The 24,818-nt window shown below is 38.6% G+C and overlaps 2 protein-coding genes across 3 annotated transcripts in view; one reads left to right on the plus strand and one right to left on the minus strand.

Annotated features, from left to right (window-relative positions):
- Nucleotides 1-6,378: 6,378 nt before the first annotated feature.
- On the plus strand, nt 6,379-20,937 carry FBXO33 (F-box protein 33; the record flags this gene model as incomplete). Its single annotated transcript, XM_026849283.1, has 3 exons — nt 6,379-6,578; nt 12,071-12,756; nt 16,822-20,937. Coding segments are annotated over 3 exons (1,158 nt in total), but the record flags the coding sequence as incomplete, so codon positions are not given.
- An 895-nt stretch (nt 20,938-21,832) lies between these two features.
- Nucleotides 21,833-24,818, minus strand: part of MIA2 (MIA SH3 domain ER export factor 2) — a 36,119-nt gene continuing 33,133 nt past the window's right edge. For both annotated transcript variants that reach the window (XM_026849418.1, XM_026849417.1), the window contains 3 exons: nt 23,828-23,904; nt 23,191-23,419; nt 21,833-22,389 (listed from right to left, as the gene is read on the minus strand). In XM_026849418.1, coding sequence (XP_026705219.1) covers nt 22,238-22,389; nt 23,191-23,419; nt 23,828-23,904 — 458 coding nt within the window. In that variant the 3' untranslated portion in view covers nt 21,833-22,237. The remainder of the gene's footprint in view (nt 22,390-23,190; nt 23,420-23,827; nt 23,905-24,818) is intronic.

A 24,818-nucleotide genomic window follows, 5' to 3' on the forward strand; every position in this document is an offset into this window, starting at 1 on the left:
GGGGGGGACTCGGGCAGCCCGGTGGGGTGTCCGCGGCTGCGAGTGGAGCGGAACCGGAGGCGCGCTGCTTCGAGCTGCCTGATTTCTATCATCTGCTGTAGTTTGGTGGAGAGTATAAAGGCAGACGTTTAGCTGGCAGGCGGCTAGTCAGTGTGCAGAACGAATAATACAAACTTATTGGCCCTTCTGAAGGGGAGCGCAGCTCAGCTGGAGCAAGAGAGAGCTGGGAGTTTGAATTCGGTGCCTAACAAGGCACATTTATCACTTTAAAATATAAGCCTTACTACGCACAGGCTTTGGACATCTTATGCATGATTGAAAAATAATTAATGTAATGAGAAATTAGTAGGAGGGTTAAAATTACGTCACTGGTGTTTTTCTGGAGGGAGAGAGATGGAGTGCTGCCCCAATAAAATACTTCGACCTTTCTAGCTATTTGAGTTTTCACCGTTGAAAATCAGAGCTTTCATGCCAGCTCTCGTGTTACCTGTTAAACAGATTTGACTCAGTTTTAACTAAGAGGAGGGTTTTATGTTTGTTTATTGAAAAAAATAATTCAGACATGGCACTTTCTTGACCGAGTTGCATTTAAATGATAGTAATCGCTTCCTGTGGTTTGGACTTCAGATGTGTTTAGATCCTGCTTTTTCACATACTTACTTTGGCAGGTTAGATAATTTCATCAGGTTGGAGTTCTTTAAAATGAAAATACTTGCATTCTCTTTACCGTGTGTGGGTGCGATCAAGATAAATATCTTTTTAAAAAAGATAATAATCAGATATACTAATATATGGCCTCTAGTCAGCACCTAGGACAGGAAAGCAAGGATATTACAGTTAGGTTATGATGTGTTTGGAAAGCCATGCAGATTTTAGGATAGGAAATGGTTGTTAGTATTTCTCCTCTGTGTGCATATAGCTTCACCTACCAAAAAAAAAAAAAAAAAAAAAAAAAAAAAAAAAGCAGCAAGTATTTCAGGGTATTGTCAGGATGAATTAAACCTTTTAGGTGGCCCTTGGAAAACTGTCTGCAACTGAATCATGGTCTGGTCTCCGCCCCTCTTTGATTCCGGAGGGATTAGAGAGTAGTTTGAGGCCTTGCTTCTTGATTTTGAAGCAAGAGAACTTTAAATGTAATTCCTCGTTGGTTTGAGATGAATGCAAATGTGGTGTGTGAAGTCTCACTTTCAGTTCCTCTGCTCTGTTGTGCCCAGCAGGTACTTCCCGTGGTGCAACTGCGATGGTTGAGAGTTACAAACCTTCTGAAAGCAGCTTCTTGGTCCCAGTTCACCTTTATCTTAATATCTTTCTTGCCCTGTGAATCCTCGATGTGCCAATAATGCTAATATGGCTTGATAGATCTTCTCTTGCCTTTAAGGAGCTTTCACTTAACTGTTGGAATCTTTGGGAAATCCAGCTGATGTCATCAGTGGAAAAAATGTTGATGTTGTTGGTGATATCTGATCTGAGACAAATATCACTGTGTGGACTTGGAATTTTAAAATAAATAGCGTCTGCAGGAGATGTTGCCTGGAGGTTTTGTTGGTAAAACTAGAATGCTTCTTTTTCTCCTCTCTATCTTGCTAGAACACAAGGCTGTCAAAATGAAATGAGTCGTGAGAAGGCTTTTGGTACACTTTTTCTTTTGAAAAAGACTTGTTCTCCATGGCCTTACCTGAAACTTGTACAAGGGCACTTGCTTTATAAAGTTCGTTTCACATATTCTGTATGTGTGGTGTGGCTCAGGACTGCAGTAAAACACTATGTAGAAGTAGTTGTTTTCCCTGGTACCTGTTCTCTGATTAGTGTAATTTCGGTGGTAAACCTGAGGTAAAAAGTTACCAGCTTTGACAGGATTTAGCATTACTGTACTTTCTCGCTGTCTTCAAATCGTTTGCATGCTGCTGTTTTGAAATGAATAATGTATGACTGGGGAACACAGGGTGCCTGGTTATTACAGCAGGCTTTTTTTAATGAACATTAAAAAAATTGGGGGAGGGGGAGATTTACATTAAACACTTGACGTTTTATTCAGACTTTCTTTCTGAATAGACTCTTTTTTTTTTCCCTTGCACAGACAAGGTTTTTAGTTTATTTTGATTTATTTTTCTTCTTGCAAGGTAACTACCATCAACTGATTAGTTTGCATGTAGAACACTGTTTTTTAGCTCTTTAGGTAGAGTTTTGAGATTGAAACCAGGTGGGAAGGAGCATTAACATATGTGAAACAGCTGCTTAGTTCTTGCTGCATGTTGAAAACAGAGGTCACCTGCCTGATGCTTAGCTTTCTCTAAGGAACGACTGTAGTACAGTCACTTTATTGCTCTGCTTCTGTTTATTCATCTGTAACTTACGGGTAGTTATTAATTTATTTTTGTGTTAGCTGTATGTCGTTGTACATGGGGTAGCTATTTTAATTTCCAAAATAATGGAAACAGCAGTGTTTTTAACTTCTCCAGTGGATGGATTACTGTAAATGCATTCCTTTTGGAAATAAGTTTAAAACAGGATGGTTCTTTCATAACTGATGTTCAGCCCTTATGATAGCTTTTTGGCAGAGAAGTTCAAAGAATTTCCATCTTCAGAACTGGAGAGGAAGAAATCTACTTTTGTGAAATGGTATACTGTTTCTTAACTGTATAATCTTGTTGTAGGCTTTTAAATCTATTATTAAACAATACAGTAACAACTTTCCTGCTTGCAGGAAGAAAACCCAGTACTTTAGATGTCTCTAGAATTCTTGAGGATTTAAAATACTTCAGGACCTAAGGAAAGTAATAACTAGAAGTAATGCAATTTCTGTATGCTCTCCTCTGTAGAGGAGAATGGTGTGTATTTTTGCTAATAAAAGCATTTTCTCTACAATATAGAATTGTTAATTTCTAAGCAAATCTGCATGTTAAGTCTTCAAAAAAGTATTTTGGAGCAATCTCTGCTAATTCTGGTGAAGTTAAGGAAATAACTACTTGTCCACAACTTTGTTTAACAATAACTGATGATACTCTGACAAGTATTACTGCTGGCGGCCAGTTATCATCCAAGAAGGTATGTTCTAGGTTAGTCTCCTATTTGAGGTAGAGCTCAAATTGTCATAAACTTTATTTTGTGGGTGGCAGCATATTGCTCCCAGAATATTGCTTTAATAGTGCTGGGACCATGATGAGCTCTAAAAATCTATAATTTATTTAAGTAAAATGAACTAAAGTAGCATTTATAGTGATCTGTAACTTTTCCATGAGCTGTTATGTTTATGACAGTAAATGAAGCAAAATAACAAAGTGTGTTATTGTTTAAACAGTTGATGTTCTACTTCTTATTAAAAAAAAGGGAGGGGGGGGCGAGTGGGCATAATGTTCTGTAGCAGTATTGGGAGGGACGAGTTGTTTCTTAGTGGCTCTTACGAGAGCCTTATCTTTCCAAATTGATCTTTCTAAACCAAGTTTTGGAAGGCAAGTGGGAGGGCAACAAACTTTCTGTGAGTCATATCAGTGCATATAGCAGCTAATAAGCAACTGCTGATCATTCAGTAGGAGAATTCTGTGTTCTTTTATGTAACTCTGAAATCCCAAAGAACGGTCTCTCCTCTAGCTGCTTACAGAGGAAGATAGGAAGGTAGTGATTTCCCTGTCTCCCCCCGCCCCCCTTCCTCTGCAGTATGTTAATTTCTGTGACTGGTTTGATTTTTGCTGTGGAAACAAAACCGCATATTATAGTAAAACTGTGATATCTTGATTGTCCTGGTTAATTTTCTTCCTAGTAGCTGGTACAGTGCTGTGTTTTGGGTTTAGTATGAGCGAGCAGCTGTGTAGTGCTTAGTTGCCAGGTGGGGTTAAACCACGACACTTGGTGAAACATGATATCTGTCTTGGAGTTGCCAAAAACTGGTGAATCGCTCAAAACAGTAGACTGCATCTGTATTTGAGGTTTTTTAATGACTCTCTTCTGTTGGTCTGAGAAGGCAGCTGAAACTGGCAGAAACTGTTATAATACTATAATACGTGCTTTACCACTTTGTTCATGTTGAATGTAAGCAAGGCCATTTTGTTCTTTTTTCATGTAATGTTCAAAAAAACCAACCAAAACAGAAGATGGAGCCTAGTAAGAATTTACTACTTTTAGTATGCTTTTTGAGCTAGTGGAACAGAAATGGTTTAGAAATCCCCCAAAAGACATGTGTTTTCCCAGCTGTGTGTATGGGTCATACATAGGATTAAGATGCCATTATAACTTTTAGCAGAAGATGACAATTAACTTCTAAACATTTTATTTAAATAGCAATCACTTTACTAGCTCTCTGAAATAAAGATGGGATGTAAGCTGAATGCCACAGAGATTGTATGACACTTCAAATAGCGGCAAAAATCTAATGTGTTGAACTGTGATCAGAGTTGTTGATGGTAATAACTGTTGTGAATGGAAAAATAATTGGATGTTTTCATTGCTTAAGTTTTGAGGCGGGGAACTTTTCTGTGTGTCTCCGTAGAGCATGAAATGGCAGTTGAATGGATGTAGCAAAAATGTGTGGGATACTAGTAAATAGGGTTTCATGTGTCCTGTAGTTCGATGGCTATAAAATTAATACCTGCCTACAGTAGCATTCACTGGGGGTATGAGTAGCACAAAACAAGACCTGTGTGTGATATGAATATATGCAGGTGATTAAAAATTGTTCTGAAGATTGCATTTTGTGTTTTAGCTCTCAGAATTAAGTCACTGAGATCAGAAGATAAAAGCTTAATTATAGCATTGGCTGTGAATGCTGCCTTTCCAGGTGGAGGTTTCTGCTGCTTTCCCTGTCATACCAGACTATCTTTTACAGCTTTTGAGGAAAGAAGAGCTCAAAATACTCTCGATTGATGGTGCCAGTGTCTTCAGATTTCCCTGCCAAGCTTATTCTTCAGTTTGATCAGTCTTAGTCAGATGTATAAAATACTGAGCATGTGGCCATGGCTCGGTTTATGTTAATGCATCATCAGTAAAGTAGCCCAGTATTTAAAAGACTAAATATTGTTATGATTTCTGAAACAGCTGTAAAATCTAGGTATTTTGCTCCAATATTTGTCTGACTCAATATAAAGCTCGTGGATCTTACTATTAAGTTGTTGTTCACCTATAGAAGAAAAGTAGCAGATGCAACAGTGGATAGATTTCAGGAAACTAGTGCATGGTTGTTGAATATAAGAACTTCAAAACAGATAAATTATGACTCATGGTACATATCAATTATGGACTGTAATTCATATTTACTTTAAAAAAATGTACAACTTGACTACTTGATACTCTCCCCTCCCCCCCTTGGTAGAATATCAGCTCATACTGTGGAGGTAGTGAACTGGCACCAGAGCTTCCCTACACTTTGAGCATTGTAATTATATTTTCCTCAAAGCTGATCTGAAATATTAGCATGTGATTTGTAAGCCAGCAGAAATAAGGATTTATGTAACTCACTTCATTGTCAGCTACAGGTTAATTGGCATCTACTGTTTAAGATGAATTTAACTCATGTATCATTTGTGATGAAACTGGGGTTTCTGCCATGTTAATTATCAAGTGCAGACTTGTCCTTGCATGTTGAGTAAATCTAATTTGCAGCATGTATAAGTAAAATAAATGTTGACCTGAGACTTAGTTAAGAAAATAAGTCTAAAAGTAAATGCCACACAGCTACTGCAGTCATTTTCATATCTCTTGCTTGATCTTTTTTAGGAACAGAAAAGATGCAAGTCAGAAAAATAAACTGTACTAGGGAAAGGAAAACTGGCTGTCTAGCACACTGAGTCATGTCCAGCATAAATTTAGACGTGGTTCTTTCACTTCTCTTAGGTATTTTTTCTAAAAATTAAAATTGTATGTCATGGTGGACCACTAGTCCTCTTCTGGTCACTGACAGGAAATATCAGAACAGCTTTGATATAACAGGAGTTAGACACTGCTTAAGGTGTGGGGAGCTTTTGCTTTTCCTGCCTGAGGTTTGTGTTGCCTCGATTGAGGCAGGTTTGGGCTCCCATTTGTAACCCAGCTGCAATATGTAAGTGTTCAGACAGGGTTGTTTGTGGTGGCATTCTACTCGGGCGTTAAATGTTAAAATGAATAGGTATTTGATATTTTCATCTGTGACACTTGACACACGTGTTTCAAGGATTAAAAAGGGCACGGAAGCACTGCTGAAAGTTTTTTCTGTGGCGCTGGCTTGCGGAAAATACTCCTGTGGTGACTGAAAACTGGCATTTGCTTTTACAGCTGGATTCAAGAGTTTGTGTAGTAGTCCTCTTCCCCTTTATACTTCAGTCTCATTTTCTGTAGTTCCATATGTGCCTGTATTCCAGGACAGTAGGATGTTTCCCAAAACAGACTGTGTGTTCTGTGTAATAATGTGTTCTTATCGCCTGTGTGTGTCTTACCCAGGATGATTCCTCACAGTGTTTTAATTTTGTGTACAGATTCCTTTTTATTTTGTCATTTCATAGGAACCTCCAGAAGTTAAGTCTCTTTGGGGATATAAGCATTCTGCAACAACATGGAAGTATATCAAATACGTACCTCGGCAAGGTTGACCCTGATGGCAAGAAAATTAAGCAGTAAGTTATATTTGTAAATTGTCAAATATATTAAAGTAATAACAGATAACTGAACACAGATTTTTGTGCCTGAAATAAATGACTGAGAAAGCTTTATGTTTTTTAATAGGATGAGAATCTAAATTCTTAAATTGAGTTGATTTCTGTTCCTACTATTTACATGAAGTAGTCTGTCTTTGTGGCTTACTTTTTTTCCCTTCTCAGCAGGGTAAGAATCCTTTATTTCCTCTTTTCATTGTGTTCTAGAAACAATATTATGTTAATAGCATGAAAGGGGAGGAGGGATGGGGGGGTGTTACCAGCACCTCTACTATTGCTGTACATGAGAAAATTAGAAAAGGAAGTAATCTATTGTATTTCACAAGAGTCAAGGACATGTAGCAAGTAAACTTGAAAGCGAACATAAACACAAACAACTTCAGGTTGCATCTCAAAACTAGGTTATGTATTTGCAGAATTCCTGGAAGATCGTATCTCTCAATGGGCTTGTTTATTTCAGAGGTGTATTTTAGCTTGCCATAATTACATTATGGTGCGGTCCTTGAATACTTATAAATCAGAACAGGAAATTCTTCTATGGAAAAGGTTAAATACAATGTAAAAAGCTACTGACTTACGGAATGAATTACCACAGAGGGAGTGATGCTAACTTAACTATTTTAGCACTTATGCTAGAACTTTCCATATAGATAAAACCTGGTGAATACCATTGTTTCAATTTGTGTCAGTTTGACCATCTTTTAGTAGCTTGGGAGTGGAGTAAGTACAGCCACTCTAGATCTTTACTGTTGTTTTTTAGAGTGGTTTTAAAACTAGTCTAGGTTTATTATCAGATGTATGTGAACACAACCATTGAGCTAAATGTTTGGTCCTGACTTAAATTTGCAAAACAGTGCAAATACAGATGTGTGTCACATACTGTGTTTTTTGTCATCCATTATGCTTAGCATGCAAAATTTAGAGCAATTTGGGATTTTGTTTATATGTACTGTACTGCTGTATGCAGGTAAAAGGCTGGTTTGATAAAAGCTCCTTTGTTTCATATCCTTTGTTGTGAAAATATGCTTGGCCCAAGGGGGCTTGAAGAGAGCCACCTAAGCTGGGTGTATGGTTAAACATTTCTTCAAACAAATAACAAAAATAAGTATGCACATTTCAGAGCCATAAGCCATTCAAAACTTATTATCTAATTTGAAGTTAATATTGACCTTTCATATTTTGGAATGAGTAAATAAGTGCAACCTCTTGTTTGGTGGTGTTTTTTTTTTCCCAGAATAAAACAATTTATTTGGGACATGCTGGTCCTTTTCTAAATTAAACAAAAGCTGGCAGTATTTTATTCAGTATTCTCAAGTTCATCATCACTAGCAGCAGAGTTACTTCAGGAAGTAAACCTTTATGGATTCTTAGTCGTCTTTTGCACTTGGGGTTTACATCAGTTAACTGATAACTAACACTGAAAGAGATTGAGCAGCCTTTGGAGACAGCATTATTGATAGTTGAGAATTTTTGGAACCCGTATGGTGATAAACCTTAGTCGCTGTCTGCAATTAAAGTAGCTGGGGAAGAAAATGTGACACTTCCATAAGTCTGTAGCATTGAGCTGAATGTAACAGATTGTGGGTGAAAATCTCAGCTAGCACAGAACCGTTAGGATGCTTCCCCAGGTTAAGACTAAGGGTTGTTCTGAGGGAGAGGAGGCTTTCGATGGTGTTTTCAAAACTGTACTTTTGCAGGGTTTGTAATGCATGTTCTTTTTCTGCATAGCATATGTGTCCCTGGTTGCTTTCTAAAATTCTCTTTACAACTTAGTTCATTACTGTTGGGAAGCTCAGGGTAAACAGTACATTTGTCTTGAACAAAGGGTGGTTGTTTAAAATTTTGCCTTTCTGAAATCTGCTTCCCATGATTGATCTGTGTGGTTCAGATAGTTTGGTTTCCAAAAGAACCAGTTTAGTCTCTGTTATTAAACAAAACATAATGATTGATAGGCTTTAATTAAACAAATGGACTCCATATGGACCTTAGTAATATGTTTGTTTCCTGTTCAGGGCCATCAATGTGCTTCAGTACTGGTCAGGACTGTTTTTTGGGCTTAAACAGTAACTCAGACTGTCTAGCCAGGCTTTGGTCTGTCCTCTGGCTGAAAGTGTCATTTGAGGCATTAATTATGAAAGTAATTTATTTTGAGTTTTTTTTTTTTTTTTATATAGTTTGCTCCAGTATGATCATTGGTAGGTTTCAGGTTGGTGGTGAACATCCCGTAATTGCTGCTCAGAGGGAGCAAAGGGGACTGATAAGTAGACTTGTTGAGGCATCACTTGGTTTTATGTTGCTGAGCTCTGCTTGTATTCTGTGTTATGCTTACTAAACCATGATTAAACTTCAGCTTTATAAGTGAGCTTTAAGATAACCATGTGTAAGTTAGGATAAATACTGTACTATGTGCTAGGCAATTGAAGTAAAAGTTCATATGATAATCATGTAGGTGTTAATTCACAAGAATTCACTTAATGTATCTAAATTTCTAGAAGACAGTTCAATCTGTTTTAGCAAACTCCAGTTAGATGCAGTCTGTTTATGAAAAATAGGATGTGCATAAGAATTTGCAGGGGAGGAAAGAGCCCTGTTAGGGTGTTTGAAAAATTTATTTGAAATAGGTTTAAACTAATGGCATGTGGTTTATATTGTGCTTCCTGTCTGACATTATATAAAGCATGTATTAAAAACAATCCAAAAGTGATCACTATTAAATATTCTCTATTGACGCATTTGATCTCTTTTCATTAAATCGGTAAAAATGTGGGGGAAGGTGGCTGGAAAGTTTTCCTAGGCCCCAATGGGTTGGTAGACTATCAGCACGAATCTGGATACTTGTATAAATACTTTGGTGCTTGCAGTGAAAAGTTGATGTAGATGCTGATTTAATGCTGTGTCTCTTGTTAGAAGTTACTTAGTACAATTCTCACAGGGGAGAAAACCCACCCTACAGTTGCAGAGTTCTGTATCATATTTCCTTTCATTAAGTTGTGCTAGTACTAGAACAATACTCTTCCAATCTTAGATGTTTAAGTTGTATTAGAAGTACAATTTAAACACATCTTTAGTGCAGTGAGGCAAATAGATAGTAGTATTCTATCGAGTATCTCAAAATTGATTTGTCAGCTTTTCAGTTCTGTTAAATATTACAAGTACTATCAAGATTGACTAATTTGACTATTACAAAATAAATTCTAGCATTGCTGCCACCATTATAGCACCTTTTGTGGATATGATGGTGAGAGGGGAAAGGGAAGAGTCTTTTCTAATTAGAAGAAATTAGATAGGTTTGTGTGGTAGAAGAGGGATTGTCAATGAATCTACCCTCAATTTAAGCATTGGCAGGAATAGTTATGAAACAAACAATGCCAGGATAAAGCAGGGCTCTTCTGAACTGTAAAACAATGTAGGAATAAAATCGCAAACCTACACTATCCATGACTCTTGACCTGTTGTTTAAAACTGTGTTTAATTTGTGATACAGTTGCCAGTCCTCAGTTTAAAAAAAAAAAATATTCAGAGAAGATCTGGAATAACTGAAGTATTTAAACTTGATGACTGTACTAGGCAAAACTTTGGGAACTGTTCTGAGGTGTATAATAGATAAATATAATAAATTTATTATATTTAAATAATAACAAATTTAAATATTATAAATAAGAACCACATGAACTCTTCCACTTGCAAAGAGAAGTCAGGCCTTGCAAACCCAGTACATTCTTAGGAGAAGGACAAAAGCACATGCAGGCAAGGGAGAGGATGAATAAGAATTTGCAAAAGGAGACCATGAATAAAGATTGTTCTTTTAAACTTTCTTACAATGAAGGATTATGGGGCATCAAAGGTAGTAGGTGGCAGGTTCAGAGCGAGCAATAAGAGGGGGGAAATCTCACTGCAGAGTTCTTTATTGTTGGATGTTACAGTTGCTAAGAGCTTACTTGGCTCAAAGAGGAGCCTGGATAAATTTGTAGAAACGAGGTCCCTGAGGGTTACTAAATACAGAAAGCCATCTCTGGCTCAGGAGGGTCCGAGTTACAAATTTTTGGAAACTAAGGAGGTCTTTGAGAAATATCCCTCTGTGCTTTCCTTATTCTGTCGTGCTTCTTAAGGTGTTAGTGTTTCTCTGCTGTCAGTCAGGATACTGGGCTAAATAAGCCTTTAATTTTGTCTGGACATTATCTCGGCTAGAGACACATGGATGAGAATAGTAACTTGCAAGGCTGTTTTGCTTAGATGTATATAAAATGCATGATGCTCATAACAATAAAAGAAAAAGTGTTCTGTGCAAAACATTACCTGATTTGAGGCACAAAGATTTCTGTTCATTTTGTACTGGAGGTGTTTACATCTTCTTGGCATTTTATGGAACTGTCATAGCCTGGCTCAACTGCTTCCCTTAAATGCTGATCTTTCCTTCTGACTGACCAGGGTATGAGATCAAACTCTCATCTACACGTGTCCTAGAATGTATATCCTCAAAGAACACTTGTCATTTAGTCAGGAGGACTCTTTTGGGCCTTAGCAGCTGTGGGATGAAGACTGGAAAAATAATTATTTGGAGAAAGTTTGTAGAGTTTGACTGTACTATTTGAATTTAATATTAAAAATCTTACCTTAAAATACTTACTGTTGCCTTCTCAAATTAAATAGCTAACTTACAGAACATTGCTTCTTTAAAAAAAATGGATGCAGCAGTAATCATTCAGCCTAGTAAATGATATGAGGATCTGGCACTGATAATCTGAGATTGAAATGTTACCAGGTCCAAGTTATGTTGGTAAAACTTGAACCTGTTGACACTTGAAAGTCCAGTTAGCTGTACATTCAGAATTATTCAAAGGATCTACTTTAGATACTTTTATTATATTTTATACTTTTATATACTTTTTGTATGTTTGTACTCAGCCTTTAATGAGGCAAAGTTAAGCAGGTAATTTCAGATCATTCTAACTTATGCTGAAAGTCAAGTTTCTGCAACCTTTCACATTGAAAATGACTTTTTTTTTTTTCCATACTGAATTTGCAGTTCTGGAGAGGTTAGCAAATATGAAAAGCTGTTTTAAAAAACAAGAACTGTGTTGTAAAAGCATTACAGGTTTTCTTATTTGCATAACCTTAAAATGTATGTGGGAGGGTGTCAAATACGTGCTGAGAAATACATGAAATGAAGGTTCATAGCCTGCCACTGTTTCTGAAAGACAAAGTACATAATTTTTCTCAAGATACTTCACAATTTTAACCTTTTAAGTGCACTGAAGGTTAAATTGCTGTGGAACGTCTGTAGAGTCAGGTTCTAACATTTGTTGTTCACGAGAACCGTAATAATAGCTCCTTCCTCCAAAATACAGCCATAAATGAAATAAGAATACTCGAATTAAAAAAATAGAATGATATGCAATTGGTAAGACTAAACCGTGTTTAATAGGATCATTGTCTGTTTTGTTTACTTGCAGAATACAACAGCTGTTTGAAGAGATATTAGGCAATAGCAGGCAATTGAAATGGCTGTCTTGTGGGTTTATGCTGCAAATAGTAACTCCCACATCATTGTCCTCCTTATCAAACCCCATAGCCAACACCATGGAACATCTGAGCTTACTGGACAACCACATCCCTGGTAATACCACTCTTATCACTGCGGTTGAATTGGAGCGCTTTGTGAATCTGCGTTCGCTCGCTTTGGATTTCTGTGATTTTACAGCTGAAATGGCAAGAGTCCTGGCTGACAGCAACCATGTGCCTTTGCATCGACTGTCCCTCCTGGTCCACAGTGTTTCCATAATGCACAAGTCATTGGACAGTATGCCAGAAGATGAGAATTGGAAGGCGCTGACTCGCAACAGCACTAATCTTCGGGTCTATATAATGGCTTTTGATGTCAAGAGTGATGATATGTTAAGGATTCTTAAGCCCAGTATCCCCCTAGAGAGGATTCATTTTGACAGCTACATCACTTGTGTTTCAGGGGCTGTTGTTGACCTCATATCCAGGCAGTATGACAAGTTCCTCACTCATTTTATACTAATGAATGATGTGATAGATATGTCTGGCTTCCCAGATCTTAGCGACAACCGGAATGAAGATCCACTTGTCTTATTAGCCTGGAGGTGCACAAGACTGTCTCTCCTAGCTGTTCATGGTAGGTAATACATTGCATGGGTGTAGTATGTGACTTTGAAATGCTTAAAACATTTCAGCCTTTCTAATTGTAATATGTTTTACTGGAGTGATGTTTGAAAGTCTGCTGCACAGTAGCTATACACACTGTTGTACCTTATACTGTTATTTTGGTGTTTGAAAATATGGTAGTTATTGTGTATTAGTTCTAAACATACTTGTAGCTTACTGACTGCTATTGAGAAGTCACACAGTATTTTGTTAGTCTGCTCACAGAAATGAGGATAACTAAGAACTGAGCATTCCAGGAGGCTTATCCTGAAAGTTGTGTGCACTGTGCAGGTTCCACCAAGTGGCTGGTTATGTGGATGTGAACACTGGAAACGTTTGCTGTTTTACTGTGAGGTCATGCTGACAAGATTAGGTGATAGATGATTGTGATTCCTGTTGTAAATAATATGGGTTAAGTGCTCCAAGGCCGAGGGGAGGGCAGTTTGGTAAGACTTTGCCAGCAGATGAAGGCTGAAAAATAAAATGTATAGGAGGTTGCCTCGCTGAGTGCATTGGTTTCACCAGTAATACTAGAGGTAGGTTTATCCCACCTATTTATTTGCCAAATAAATGCGCTTTTTTTTTAAAAAAAAAAAGCATGCATTTTTATTCAGCTCTGTCATCAGTACAGTACTTGCTAGAAGTTACAGTTGTCTGGCAAATTTTAAGGCACCTGCAACTGAAATAATACAGAATAGTTCTTTTTGTGCTGGAATCAGCCTCCTGAGACCAAGCTTGCCAATGCATGAAGGAGTTAAGTGATGACTCTGTATTGTGTTGCATAAGAATGAATTAATTTCCTCAGATTGCTTGGAGGAGTAAATCTCTAGTCCTACAGCACAAACAGGAGAGACCTTCAGCAGTGAAGGTTGTACATCCAGATTTCAGTTCATTGAAGTCAGAAGGTCCTGCTGTATTTGCTAGAAAAAGTTTTTCCACTGTCGTCTTCTGAAAAATCATTGCAGGGTGGAGGATGTCAGTTCAACTGTCTCACCTTTATAGTTTCCAGGTCTGACAGATTTTTGGATACTGGTACATGACCTTTAACCACTCTCAGTGTGGATTTTAGCAGTTCCTTTTAACATTTTAATACAAGCTTAAGGACCTTTTAAGAAAAAATAAATTTTAAAGAAGTTACCTTAAATTATCCTCCTACTACAGGGAAGTCCTGTAATATATTATTTAAACTTAAAAAGATGGTAAAATACCCAAACATAAGCTAGCGTAAGTATCATTTAATATCAGAGCATGTCTATTCAGTAGAAGGTGTTAATATGTGCAGAGCATTGGGAAAGCAAATGCCTTCTACAGTTCTGTGTAGCAAATGGTTGTTGCATCTTCTTTCTTTGGACAGATGCTGTGTATACCTGGGGGAGAGAATGGCCAAATATCACGCTTGCTCAGATGCTGGGATTCAGGTTCCTTCCCCTTCTTTTCTCCCCTCCTTGCAGCAGAAGCCAACTAAGCTGCTTATAAATGCCTCCTCATCTTGTTTTAAGCTGTGAATATGACTTCTCTGGTACTATAGTATAACTGTCTTTCTTCTGGAGTAGCAACTGTGAGAAGAGCGTGACTAGGAAGGAAGATTAGAATACTGAGATGCTTCAGTACAGCATCTTAGCCTCATGCTTGTATTTTCTGAGGTTTGCCAAATAATGGTTTCTGGCTCCATATGTCATGTTCTTCATGATACTATCTAGCTTCCTTCAGGAAAAAACCGATGGCTTTGTTCAAGCTGCCACAATTCACCTTATTTGTAAGTGCACAGGTTTCTTCTGTCTCTTGAAGGGATTCTTCAGTTTCTAATACTTCTCAGGGGTTTTTGGTTTTCCCTCTTTTGCTATTAGTTTGCTCTGAAAAAGGCTTTAATTTACATATAGTTTTGGCTACCACTTGTCACTGGCCAAAAGAGGAGGGGGAAACCATACCCTAAGGGACACTCTTTTCCTTGGGTGCCTCAAGATTCTCTTCTGTCTTTTGTGGGAAGTCATATCATCTTTCCAGCAAGGTAGCATCTTCAGGAGCAGAGGAAAGCTGATTGAAGGATGTTAAATATATTCTTGCGGAATGAAAGGTGTGAAGAGTGTGTGGTCATTTGAGATGAGATAGGGACAGTAGGATAGTCAGAGTGGTATGGTGTGGCACTGGGAATAAAAAGCACAGCCCTTGTATGGCATCTGCACCCTTTTTTTTCTTTCCCCTCCCTCCCTTTTGCTTAAGAGAAGGATGCTTCATGTGCATTTTCAAGACTTTGGTTGTAAAGATACTGTGTTACCTATGAAATTCTCAGTTTTATTCTGCCTGTGAATAAAGCTAAAGTTGAAATTTTTACCAGCAAAGAGAAACAAATTGTGGTGCTGCCCGTGGTGAATTTTGTGGTGAAGTGATCATTCCCTGTTATCTCTGAACTTCAGTTGGGCAGAGGCTTTTTGACTGCTTGAAGGTTACTGAGAAACTTCAGGCAAAACTTTTGAAAAGAGAATTAATTTAAAATTAGATGAGAATAAGATGGTTCTTCCAGAGCATAGAGGATATGACCATGAAAAGTTATAGCAAAGCCCATGTACCTGAACCACAAGAATGGTACAAGGGACTTAACTGCAGTTGTTGCCTTTATTCTTGTGCTTTCTGTCAAGGATTTCTTTATTAAGTTCATTCATGATCAAGAAGACTGGAAGGAGTTATGAGCTCCTCTAAGTCCTAATAGGGGAGTGTCATTGTAGAGGTAGAATTTCCCATTTGGTTTAATGTCCTACAGCCTTATTGACAGCTTCACCTTCTGTGGACAGTTGTGCTGGAGGCAAAGTATCAGCAGACAAAAATTGTGGGAATTCATGCATTCCTAATGGTTAATATACCAGAAATGAGTCATACAGATGTGTGCAGGCTTCTTTGTTGAAAACCTATCCTAAGCAACATATTTACATAACCTTAGAGACAAACAGTAGGAGAAAGTAAAAGAAAATAGAGTGAAAATTTCTCCTTTGTTACTTTGACATTAGTTTTCTTAATTCTTTAGCTAGCTGTCTTATTTTGTTATGTTATGATGTAGAGCATGTTAACTGCACTGTTGAAGACCAAATTAGAGTTAGTTTTTATTTCTCAACAGGTTAATTTTCCCAGGTCACATACTGTGCAGACTGCAGCTTTACTTGCTGTCTAAGTGGGCATCTCATCTTTAGCACCTGTGAGAATGAGGGTGAAAGCAGAAATGGATTCTTTACTTTTGCAGTGGAAGGGCTGACTTGGCAGAGCTCCCAAAAAGGGAAGTTCCCAGCTCATCTGTGGTTTGCATCTGGTTATGGAGGAACTCAGCATTTGCCTGAGCCAGGGTACAGAAAACTAACATGTAACTGAGGAGTAGGTGGTTTTAAAGAGGGATGCCAGCATATACTAATGGGAAGAGAGGGAAGCTTTGTCATTATGTTTAATCTCGGATAGAATAACAAGAGATTGTAGATTTTTTTTTTTATATATATATATACACACTGGTGTGACCTATTTCCTGGAGAGACTTCTGTTTTTTGTGTACTGGGGATTTTTGTTTTTGTTTTGGGTGGGGGTTTTTTTAAGTCTGCTGCTAATGCAACAAAAGCAAACCAGATTTTTTTTCTAGCACAAGCTGTTTTAAAACAGTTCTTTCATACGTTTGCTTAAAATAATTGATTACTCGCTTTTTTCATTCTATTTATTTATACTATGAAGTAGGTCACAGGAGGTTCGAAATTGTAGATATAACTTAACTTGGAGTAAATAAGTCAACTTCTCTACAAATGGTGAAAAAATTAGATGCAGAAAAGCTTGGTCAAATGACCTGAAATATTTTTGATACTTTCTTATTCAGAATATCACATGGGGTTTTACCACTTGCAACCAAAAAAAACCCCTACTGTAGGGGAATTCTGCCAGATGGAAGATGGCAGAATAGTTTGGGAAGGATGTTGAGATGCTCTGGTATTAAGTACTTCTGTTTTAAAAAAAAAAAAAGCGCCTTGTAGCAAAATGATGGAGCAACTTCCTTTTTCTTTCCCCCTAGGTTACACAGTTTGGGCTCATAATCTTATAGCAATTGCTCGTCTTCGTGGCTCCGACCTGAAAGTTCTGGAAGTCACAGAAGAAAGCATTGATTTTGACCAAGGAGAACTGGCTGATCAGGATGTGGATCCAGTACACAATCTCATTGAGCAAGTATCTCTCGGATTGGGTCGACCTTGGCACGCAGTCATGGACATAGAACTGCTCAGTGTCTTCACTGAGCCAACCCGTCACTTCTACAGAGAGATGCAGAGCTTCAGTGAAGGCATTTAGCTCCTTATTTACAATTCCTGTGGTTACATATGCAAGTAGGGTCCTATTATGTTTTTTCAGTAGCGTGAATTAACCCCTTTTGTGCTGTGTTTAATCAGTATTAGCTATATAGAATTATATATGTGTATTCTACTTCTTGATCAAAGAACGTAGTCGGGTATTGGTTTAGAAGCTGAAAGTGGCAGTGTTTAGGGTTTTCACGGTTAATGGACTTGTCTACCAAACCTTACAGAGATACAGCCAAAGGCTGTCTGAGGTTGCCGGCTAACTTTACTTTTATTGAGTAACTGCATTTTGAATGATTTTACTGTTATGTCGGAGTTCTCTGCTCAGGAGCCAACTCTTTTTAATACCCATATCCCCAGCCCAGTGGATTTCTATGCTGTCATTGTGTGCTTAATCTGGTAGCATGCTACTTAATAGGCTTAAAGGAAGAGAAGTCTATCCAGGGCTGTTCACTGTAAGACTCTCACCTTGCTTTATTTCACGTGCAGATTCTGAAGCATGACTTCACTACCGTTCTCAGCTTTTCTTGGCTGTTGAGCAGTGATGTGAGACACTAGCCATTCAGGTATCTGCACTTAGAGATTCACTCCATAAGTCTTTTGGATTCTTTGCAAAGTCCTCCATGTTTATTCTCCTGTTCTGTCATCTTCCTTAAAAGTTAGCTTTGGGCCAAAGTTTAAAAGTGAAAAGCAAGAATGTGCACTCCGATGAGGTAAAAACGTAACAGTGAAGACTTCAATACAAAGGTATACACCTGCAAACAAACATTAGTCGTGAAATCCCTAGCAACCGAGTCACTGGATTTTCTCTGTCAGCGCCTGTGTCAGCTGCCAAAGAATAGATTAAAAACGAAGAAGTGCCCACATGCTGGCAGGGGCAGGCCAACTTTTGGCCAGCCAGATACTGCTAGATTGTAATATATAAGGTCGAATTTCGACCTGTGGTACACAGCTGTGCTGTGGCTCAGTCAGCAACCTCAGAACTCTTAACAAACATGCACCTGTTTCACTGTGAATAGTGAATGTAAAGGAAGGAAAGGAAACAAATACAAAGCTTGTTCTATCACAGGTATGAGCTGCTATGATGCATGAAGAACATTCCATGAAGTATGTTTTAAAATCTTGTTATATCTGAGAGGCTTTAAAAGCCGATTTAACTGTTTCAGGGCAACCGCGGTACAGACGTGGTCTCTGTGAGACTTCCACCTGACCCCAGTTTTAAGTGGTACGAATGTTGTGCATTTAATGTTTAAAGGACAGTCTGCAATAATAAAGTAAGTGGCCAACGTGGGTGCCCAGCAGTGCTGAGACCTGGCTGCTATATTGTAAGCTTTGGAAAACACAATTTATGCAACAGATGTCCAGATATGATTCTATTTATGGAAAAGTTTATATGTGTTTTACAAATGGTTTTACCATCTTATATTAAAATGACCTTTTGACAGGTGTGCGCTGTTTTGTCTCCAGTGAGCACATACCATGCGGATTTTATATGTACATCAGTAGAGTGAATCCACTGGCACAGTGTGTGTATATGCCAGATGTGGTGAGATTTTATCTTATAAATGTGATCAGATAAAAAAAAACTCCTGACAGAAAATGTAAGGAAACCAGCTGAATGTTTGAATTGATGACTGATGTTGTATGGTTTATGTTAAATGTATATTCTTTTAATCTATGAATAAAGCATTAAAAATTGATCGCTGTATAAAATATTTTATTGTATCAGCATGAAGATTTTTTAGAATTAAAATGCAACATCGTTCATAAACTGTGTATAACTGGTAGCTCCCATTGTGTTTAGGTCAACAAAAGAGTCTAAAAGTAATTTTTTAAAATTTGGCTGAATTTTGTCAACATTTTTGGGGGGGTGGAGGAAGGGGAAGGATGCTTTGCTAAAGATCAGACTATCAGACCAGTTAGCACAAACAGTATATCATGATATGACTTATTAGACTGATACAGTAAACTGTGGATTGTAGAATATAGAAGACTATTTTTGAGAAACTCCTGCATCCATTGCGATTGCTTAAATCAAAATCTAATGTGCTCAAGAACAATGTGTAGTATTTCTTTGGTGTCCCACTATTAAATAGATTATGAATACCTGCAATGCTTCAGTTTGACGTTTTATCCGTACTCAGAGTACGTAGCTGTGCATTCTGAATGAAAACTGCAATTGTCTGGTAAGCGGCCAAGAGCTGCCGGGCCCTGCAGTGGCTGATGGTGCTGTGAGAATTGTCGGAGTGACTGTTCCGTGTGTGTGTGTGTGTGTGTGTGTGTGTGTGTGTGCTAAGCAAGGATTTGAGCTTCTGAACTTCATTTTCCGGTAGTCCAAACTGCTACCAAGCATGAGAATTTTACTGCTGGTTGTTTAAGCAGTCTTCTAGATCAGGTAGATTTGGTAAGCAAGATCATTTACCAATTTACTGAAGAGATGTTGTGGGGAATAAAGTAAACATACAGCTTTTCATGTGCCAGTAAAGTGAAATAATGGGACTTGGTCTCAGTGCCTTTCAGGGCTTAGCCTCCAGAGGGAGATTTATGTAGCAGTTCAATCTGACAGGGATTGTTTGGCATCATCTGGACCTTAAATTTGGTCATAAAGTGATCAAGATTTCTGGCTTTTTCTGTGTGACTTCCTGAAGCAAATGCTTTGTCCTCTGGTTTAAACAGTTGCAGGATGTTAATTTTATCTCTGCAGGCTTCTGTGTTTCTGTGGATAACTGCCTGCCTTTAAGGCACTTGGGAAATGACTTGTTTACCTTTCTGTTATATAAACCAGCCTCTTTTTAAAGCATGAGTGTGTAGTGAAGCCTGTACCTTCACTAGTGTTGGAGAAATACACTTCTGATTGTTCTGTTGTCTTAGAAATAAATAAAAGTTGGTTCTGTTGTTTGTTTGTATTTTTAGCAATAATCTGCAGGATGAAGGGATTCAAGTTGAAGCAATCTGAAATCAAGTGATGGGAAACTAAGATGGTCCTAATGTGGAAAGTGCACTTGCATTTGGATTGGGGCCTTATGAACTGTGTGAAATTGCTTGGAGCTTGTATAATCCCAAACGGGATTTAATTTTTTTCTTTTTCCTAAAGAGAAAGTGATGTCAAATGAGGCTTGCTGCATTCTAGATTTAGCAGCAGGAACTTGCGAAGACAAGCTCTCAATTGTTAACACTGGACTGCCTTTTCTTTTGGGGGCAACAGGGACTTTGGGCCTTTAGAAAATAGCTAATTGGCTATAAATGATGCAACAGCTGAATTAAGCGACACAGCAGTTAAAACAATTTAACACAAATGATGCTTTGGAATATCTGTTGTCAGAATTTGTTCTTGAATAGCTCAAGTACAAAGGCTTATCTAATTGCCTCGGAGGACTAAACTGGAAGTAGAAAGGAGATTAAAGAAATTGCAGGAGTGAGCCATGGAAGAGTTCTGCAGCTGAAATAAGCCTATGTGGAAAGAAGGGTAGGAGCAGGAGTACTGAGCTGCAAAAGCAGCTCCCTTGGCAGCCTTGACCTAAGCAAACAAAGAAAGTGGGCTGGAGGTTTTTTTTGGTAACTTTTAATTATGGGGTGGGGTGGCTGCATTTACATTAAAGGCTGAAACTGGGTTGTGTGAGTGTGTGTGAACAGGGGGAACAGCAGGTCAACTGCCTGATGCTGCTGCAAGTTGGGGGCTTGTCGGGAGTTTTTCCTTCTTTGCCTTAAAGGGTCCTTCCTCACCCAGTGTCTGCGCTGTAAGTACATGGTTCCCGGGTTGAAGCTACTGTCACAACAACCAACAGCTTCACAGCAGGCGGCTCCAGCTGGCACAGCAGTCAGCCAGCACCAGGGGAGCTGGGCTCTGCAGCTCCAGCGCGGCGGGTGGGAGGGGGGAGGGAGGCCCTGTGCCCGCTGGGGGGGCACTGACACAGGCAAAGCAGCAAGTAGTGACCTCACCTGAAGAGGGGAATGAGGCAACACACTAATTATAAATACTGCAGTTTGCCACTTCTTTCTTGTATTTTTTAATTCTGCTATTTTTTTTTGTGAAGCCTAGCAATCACTACAAAAAGGTGCATGGACACAATTCATTTCTAAAATTAAGTTTGTTTGGGTTTTTTTAAATGTTTGCCACAGCAGCATGTTCTTGACCACTTTTGTTGGGTTTTTTGCTAAGCATGTGGAATATACTTGCTTCTGTGCTTGTTCTAGACAAGAAGGAATTTCTGTCTTGCAGTTTTAATTATCTGTATTATGTGTTGGGATGAGCATGCTTGCACTCTGGCAAATCCCCTGCCCCAGTGGCCATTTTGTTGATAAATCCCAAGTGCTCTCCAAAGTTAAGAGTTGAAGAAATTGGGAAATGGCTTGTTTCATCCCATGTTAAACAAACTGAATTCAGGTCAAGACAGTAAAAAAACCCTGTTAGTATGCTACAGCCATGCATCTTCAAAGGCAAGGTGGGGAGGGTGCTGAAGCATCACAGAGCTATGACTCCTTCCTCTATCATAACCCCTATGCACATCCTCAATAAAACACTACTCCACACTATCAGAGCAATGCAAGAGCTGCTCTATATTCCCCCTTGCCCCCACTGTATGTACAGGTAGGACAACTGTCACCGTGTAAAACTTTGAAAGCTGCAAGATTACCTACAGGGTCATTAACAGAGGATAGACAGAGTAGGGAATGATATTAATTCTTTGTTTCAACTGTTTCTACAGTACCACATTAATGGTAACATTGCCTTCGTTTTCCATAAACTTTTATTAACTGTTTCAATTTGTTTTCACATTCTATTGATAAAGCAGCAAACATCACTTTTGGCATGCAGAGAAAGTCCCTGTACAGCTAAACAAGGACAAAGCAGCTGGACTTTAAAAATATGGTCCATATAATTTTATACACCTCTGAAGAGATTACTCAAGTCAAAATACTTAATTTAAAATTACTATTGTACAATGGAAATCACTTATTCACAATATTCATAGTTATTTCATTCTCTATTTACAAAATACTATCCTGAGAATTTTCTATTAAGCTTCAATTTGAGCAAAGTAGCTTATACATATCCAAGTAACAATGGTTACTTAACATAAGGAAAAATGCCGGTGGGAGAGTACAGAAAGGGTTGGGCCTGTTGCTCAAATGACTCTGTCAGGTCTCCTGCTGTGGTTCTGGTTGTTCTACAGCAGACGGATTTGACTGAGGTGGCTCAACTCTATTTTCAGGAGGCAGCGTTGTAGGCAAAAGTCCAGGTCGTTGAGGTGGATAGTGTGGGTAAGATCTCATTGGAAATGGGTTTCTTACTGTGAGAGAATCAGAGTAGCCCTGTTAACATCAATCACAACAGTAAACAGTACCTGCTCCTCCCACCCCATGTATCTTACTGCTCAGCAATGGCCTGCCCAAACAGAAATCACAACCTGGACCTAGGTTAGGTGTTATGCTCCAAAGAGGCACAGAAGGAGGAGGACAATCACTTTTTTCAGTTCCCTGCAACAGGCTCACAGCAGCAGCCAGTCACTGTCTGTTAATGGGCTGCAGCTGCCACCACCCCTTGGTTGCAGCAGTTGTAGCACCTCGGTGCTCATACCTTACAGGTACTTTGGAAGATAAAGGGCTCAATTCTTCACAGGTTAATCAGAGAACACCAGGAAGCAGATGGAATCCCTTCAGTCTGATACTTACATCTCACTCCACGGAGAAACAATTAACAGGTATGTCCCAGATGCCTGCCCTTCCACAGACAGTAGCACACCTCAAAGCTAAAGATGTAACTTTAAGATTTATATACGATGAAACCTTGTAGGAGCAAAAGGATTAAGGTGAGCACCTACTTGCTTTCTTACCCCCCAAAACCCCTTTAAATGCTGAACAGTGTGTGTATGCATATTTTCCAGCCAAAGCTAGTATCAATGTGAGCAACTGCAAAAAAGAAAGTGTACAGCACAATTAACCTTAATCAGAAAAGATGCTCCTTATCAGTTGAACTGAAAAATAGTATGTGCAAATAAAGATGTAAGTGTTCACCCAGTGTGGTAACTCACTACCTGCACCAAGCACTCATGCTCAGCAACTTGGAGTAAATGCTGACAAAAGCTACGTACTTGGCAGTGGAGGGCGCGGAAGCCCGAAGTCTCGTACTGGAAAATATTCACGTGGTCCATACATGCCAGCAGGAGGAGGGGGAGGAAAAGGAGGTCCTCGTCTCATGAAGGGGGTTCTAGGATCCACAGGTATCAATGGAGGCGGTCGCACTGGAGGGAAAGGTGGAGGAGCAAACCCCGAGCCCACAGCTTCGCTTTCAGATGCCAGTACCTGATCAGGTAGTGAGTTCTGCAATATCACAAAAACAGGGAAGTTAGTTTAGGGCAGGGGACGAGGAGAGGGAACTTCTCCACTCCCATCAGGCCCACTGTGATGTAGACCATAGCACCAGCTAACAGCCAATGCCAACTCTGCCTCGGCTACAGCATAATCCTGAACAAGGCTATATATGTGCACTGACTATCCGCTTGACCAGTTTCATCTTTTGGGTTATAACTAATTTTCAGCAGGGATTATATTAGTCATACATCAAAATTAATTCACAAGACAGTAAGTGCTGTGACAAAAGTATACCTGTTTTATCATTTGGACTGCACAGCACAATACAACGTAACCAATGTACATTGGTTACACATTTCCTAAATATTCTGCAGGAAATTAAAGCTTCTTTAAATCAATTTCTGTTTAGCTACTTACACTGATGTTAGAATGATCTTTCATGCCATTTCCACTTGGTTCTGTTCGTGGGCTATTTTCTGAAGATGTTTGTCCATCTGTATAGAAAAAGTTAAAGAAGTTACTCAGTGCTGACCTCCTTTCTCTCCACCACTGATCTCAGTATTTTTTCTGAAATCAGAGTATAGAGGCCAGAAAAAAAACAAGTATTGTTGTACCAAGCAACTGTTCTGCAGACAGACTGAAAGACAACTGAGATACACAAAGCTATGCCTGAGTATTTTCTCCCAATTTCTCTACAGGCTGCACATGAGTTACAAGGTTGCAGCATTCACCAGTTACTTGTATCCAAAAAAGGCGCTTTTTTTCCATTTTAGTATTTTCTTCAGAAGTTACAAGTGCATTTTCCTAGGAATACATCTTAACATTACTGTATCAGTTCCATTTTTCCCCTCCCTCCTGCTAATAATTTTATTTTTTTGGTAAGACCGAGTCTGGGAATGACTACACTACGATACACTTTTCGTAAGGAACTCAACAGTAATCCTATTCAAGTCTGACAAAACCCAATTCCTTCTTTCGCTGCTAAACATTGAGACTTTCAGAACTACATCAGTTCAGAATGAGCATTCAGAAATAATCATCCTCCAATTTGCTGTACTCTATAAATTATGAGATAAATAGGGAACTTCAGTGTTTTTACCTTTATACTTCCCTAAGAACAAGTATGTTCAGTAACAACTGGAGAAAATTCTTAAGGGGAATTGTCAGAGGAGATTCTAACTGGATATAAATATACTAAGTATAGACACTAACATACTCCTTTCCTAAAAACAAAAAAACCCCAACCAAAAAAACCCCACAAACCCGAGATTTGAAAAATACTGCTTTCTTATACTTCTGCCTGAATAAAGACAATAATATTAAAAAACACAAGACCGAAACAGTACTTGTTAGAAGTGACAGATTTTTTTCATCAACATGTTGCATTTCTTCTATGAAGCAAAGAGCT

Source organism: Athene cunicularia, assembly GCF_003259725.1.
Source record: "Athene cunicularia isolate RWA chromosome 5 unlocalized genomic scaffold, athCun1 chr5_part1, whole genome shotgun sequence".
Lineage (NCBI taxonomy): Eukaryota > Metazoa > Chordata > Aves > Strigiformes > Strigidae > Athene > Athene cunicularia.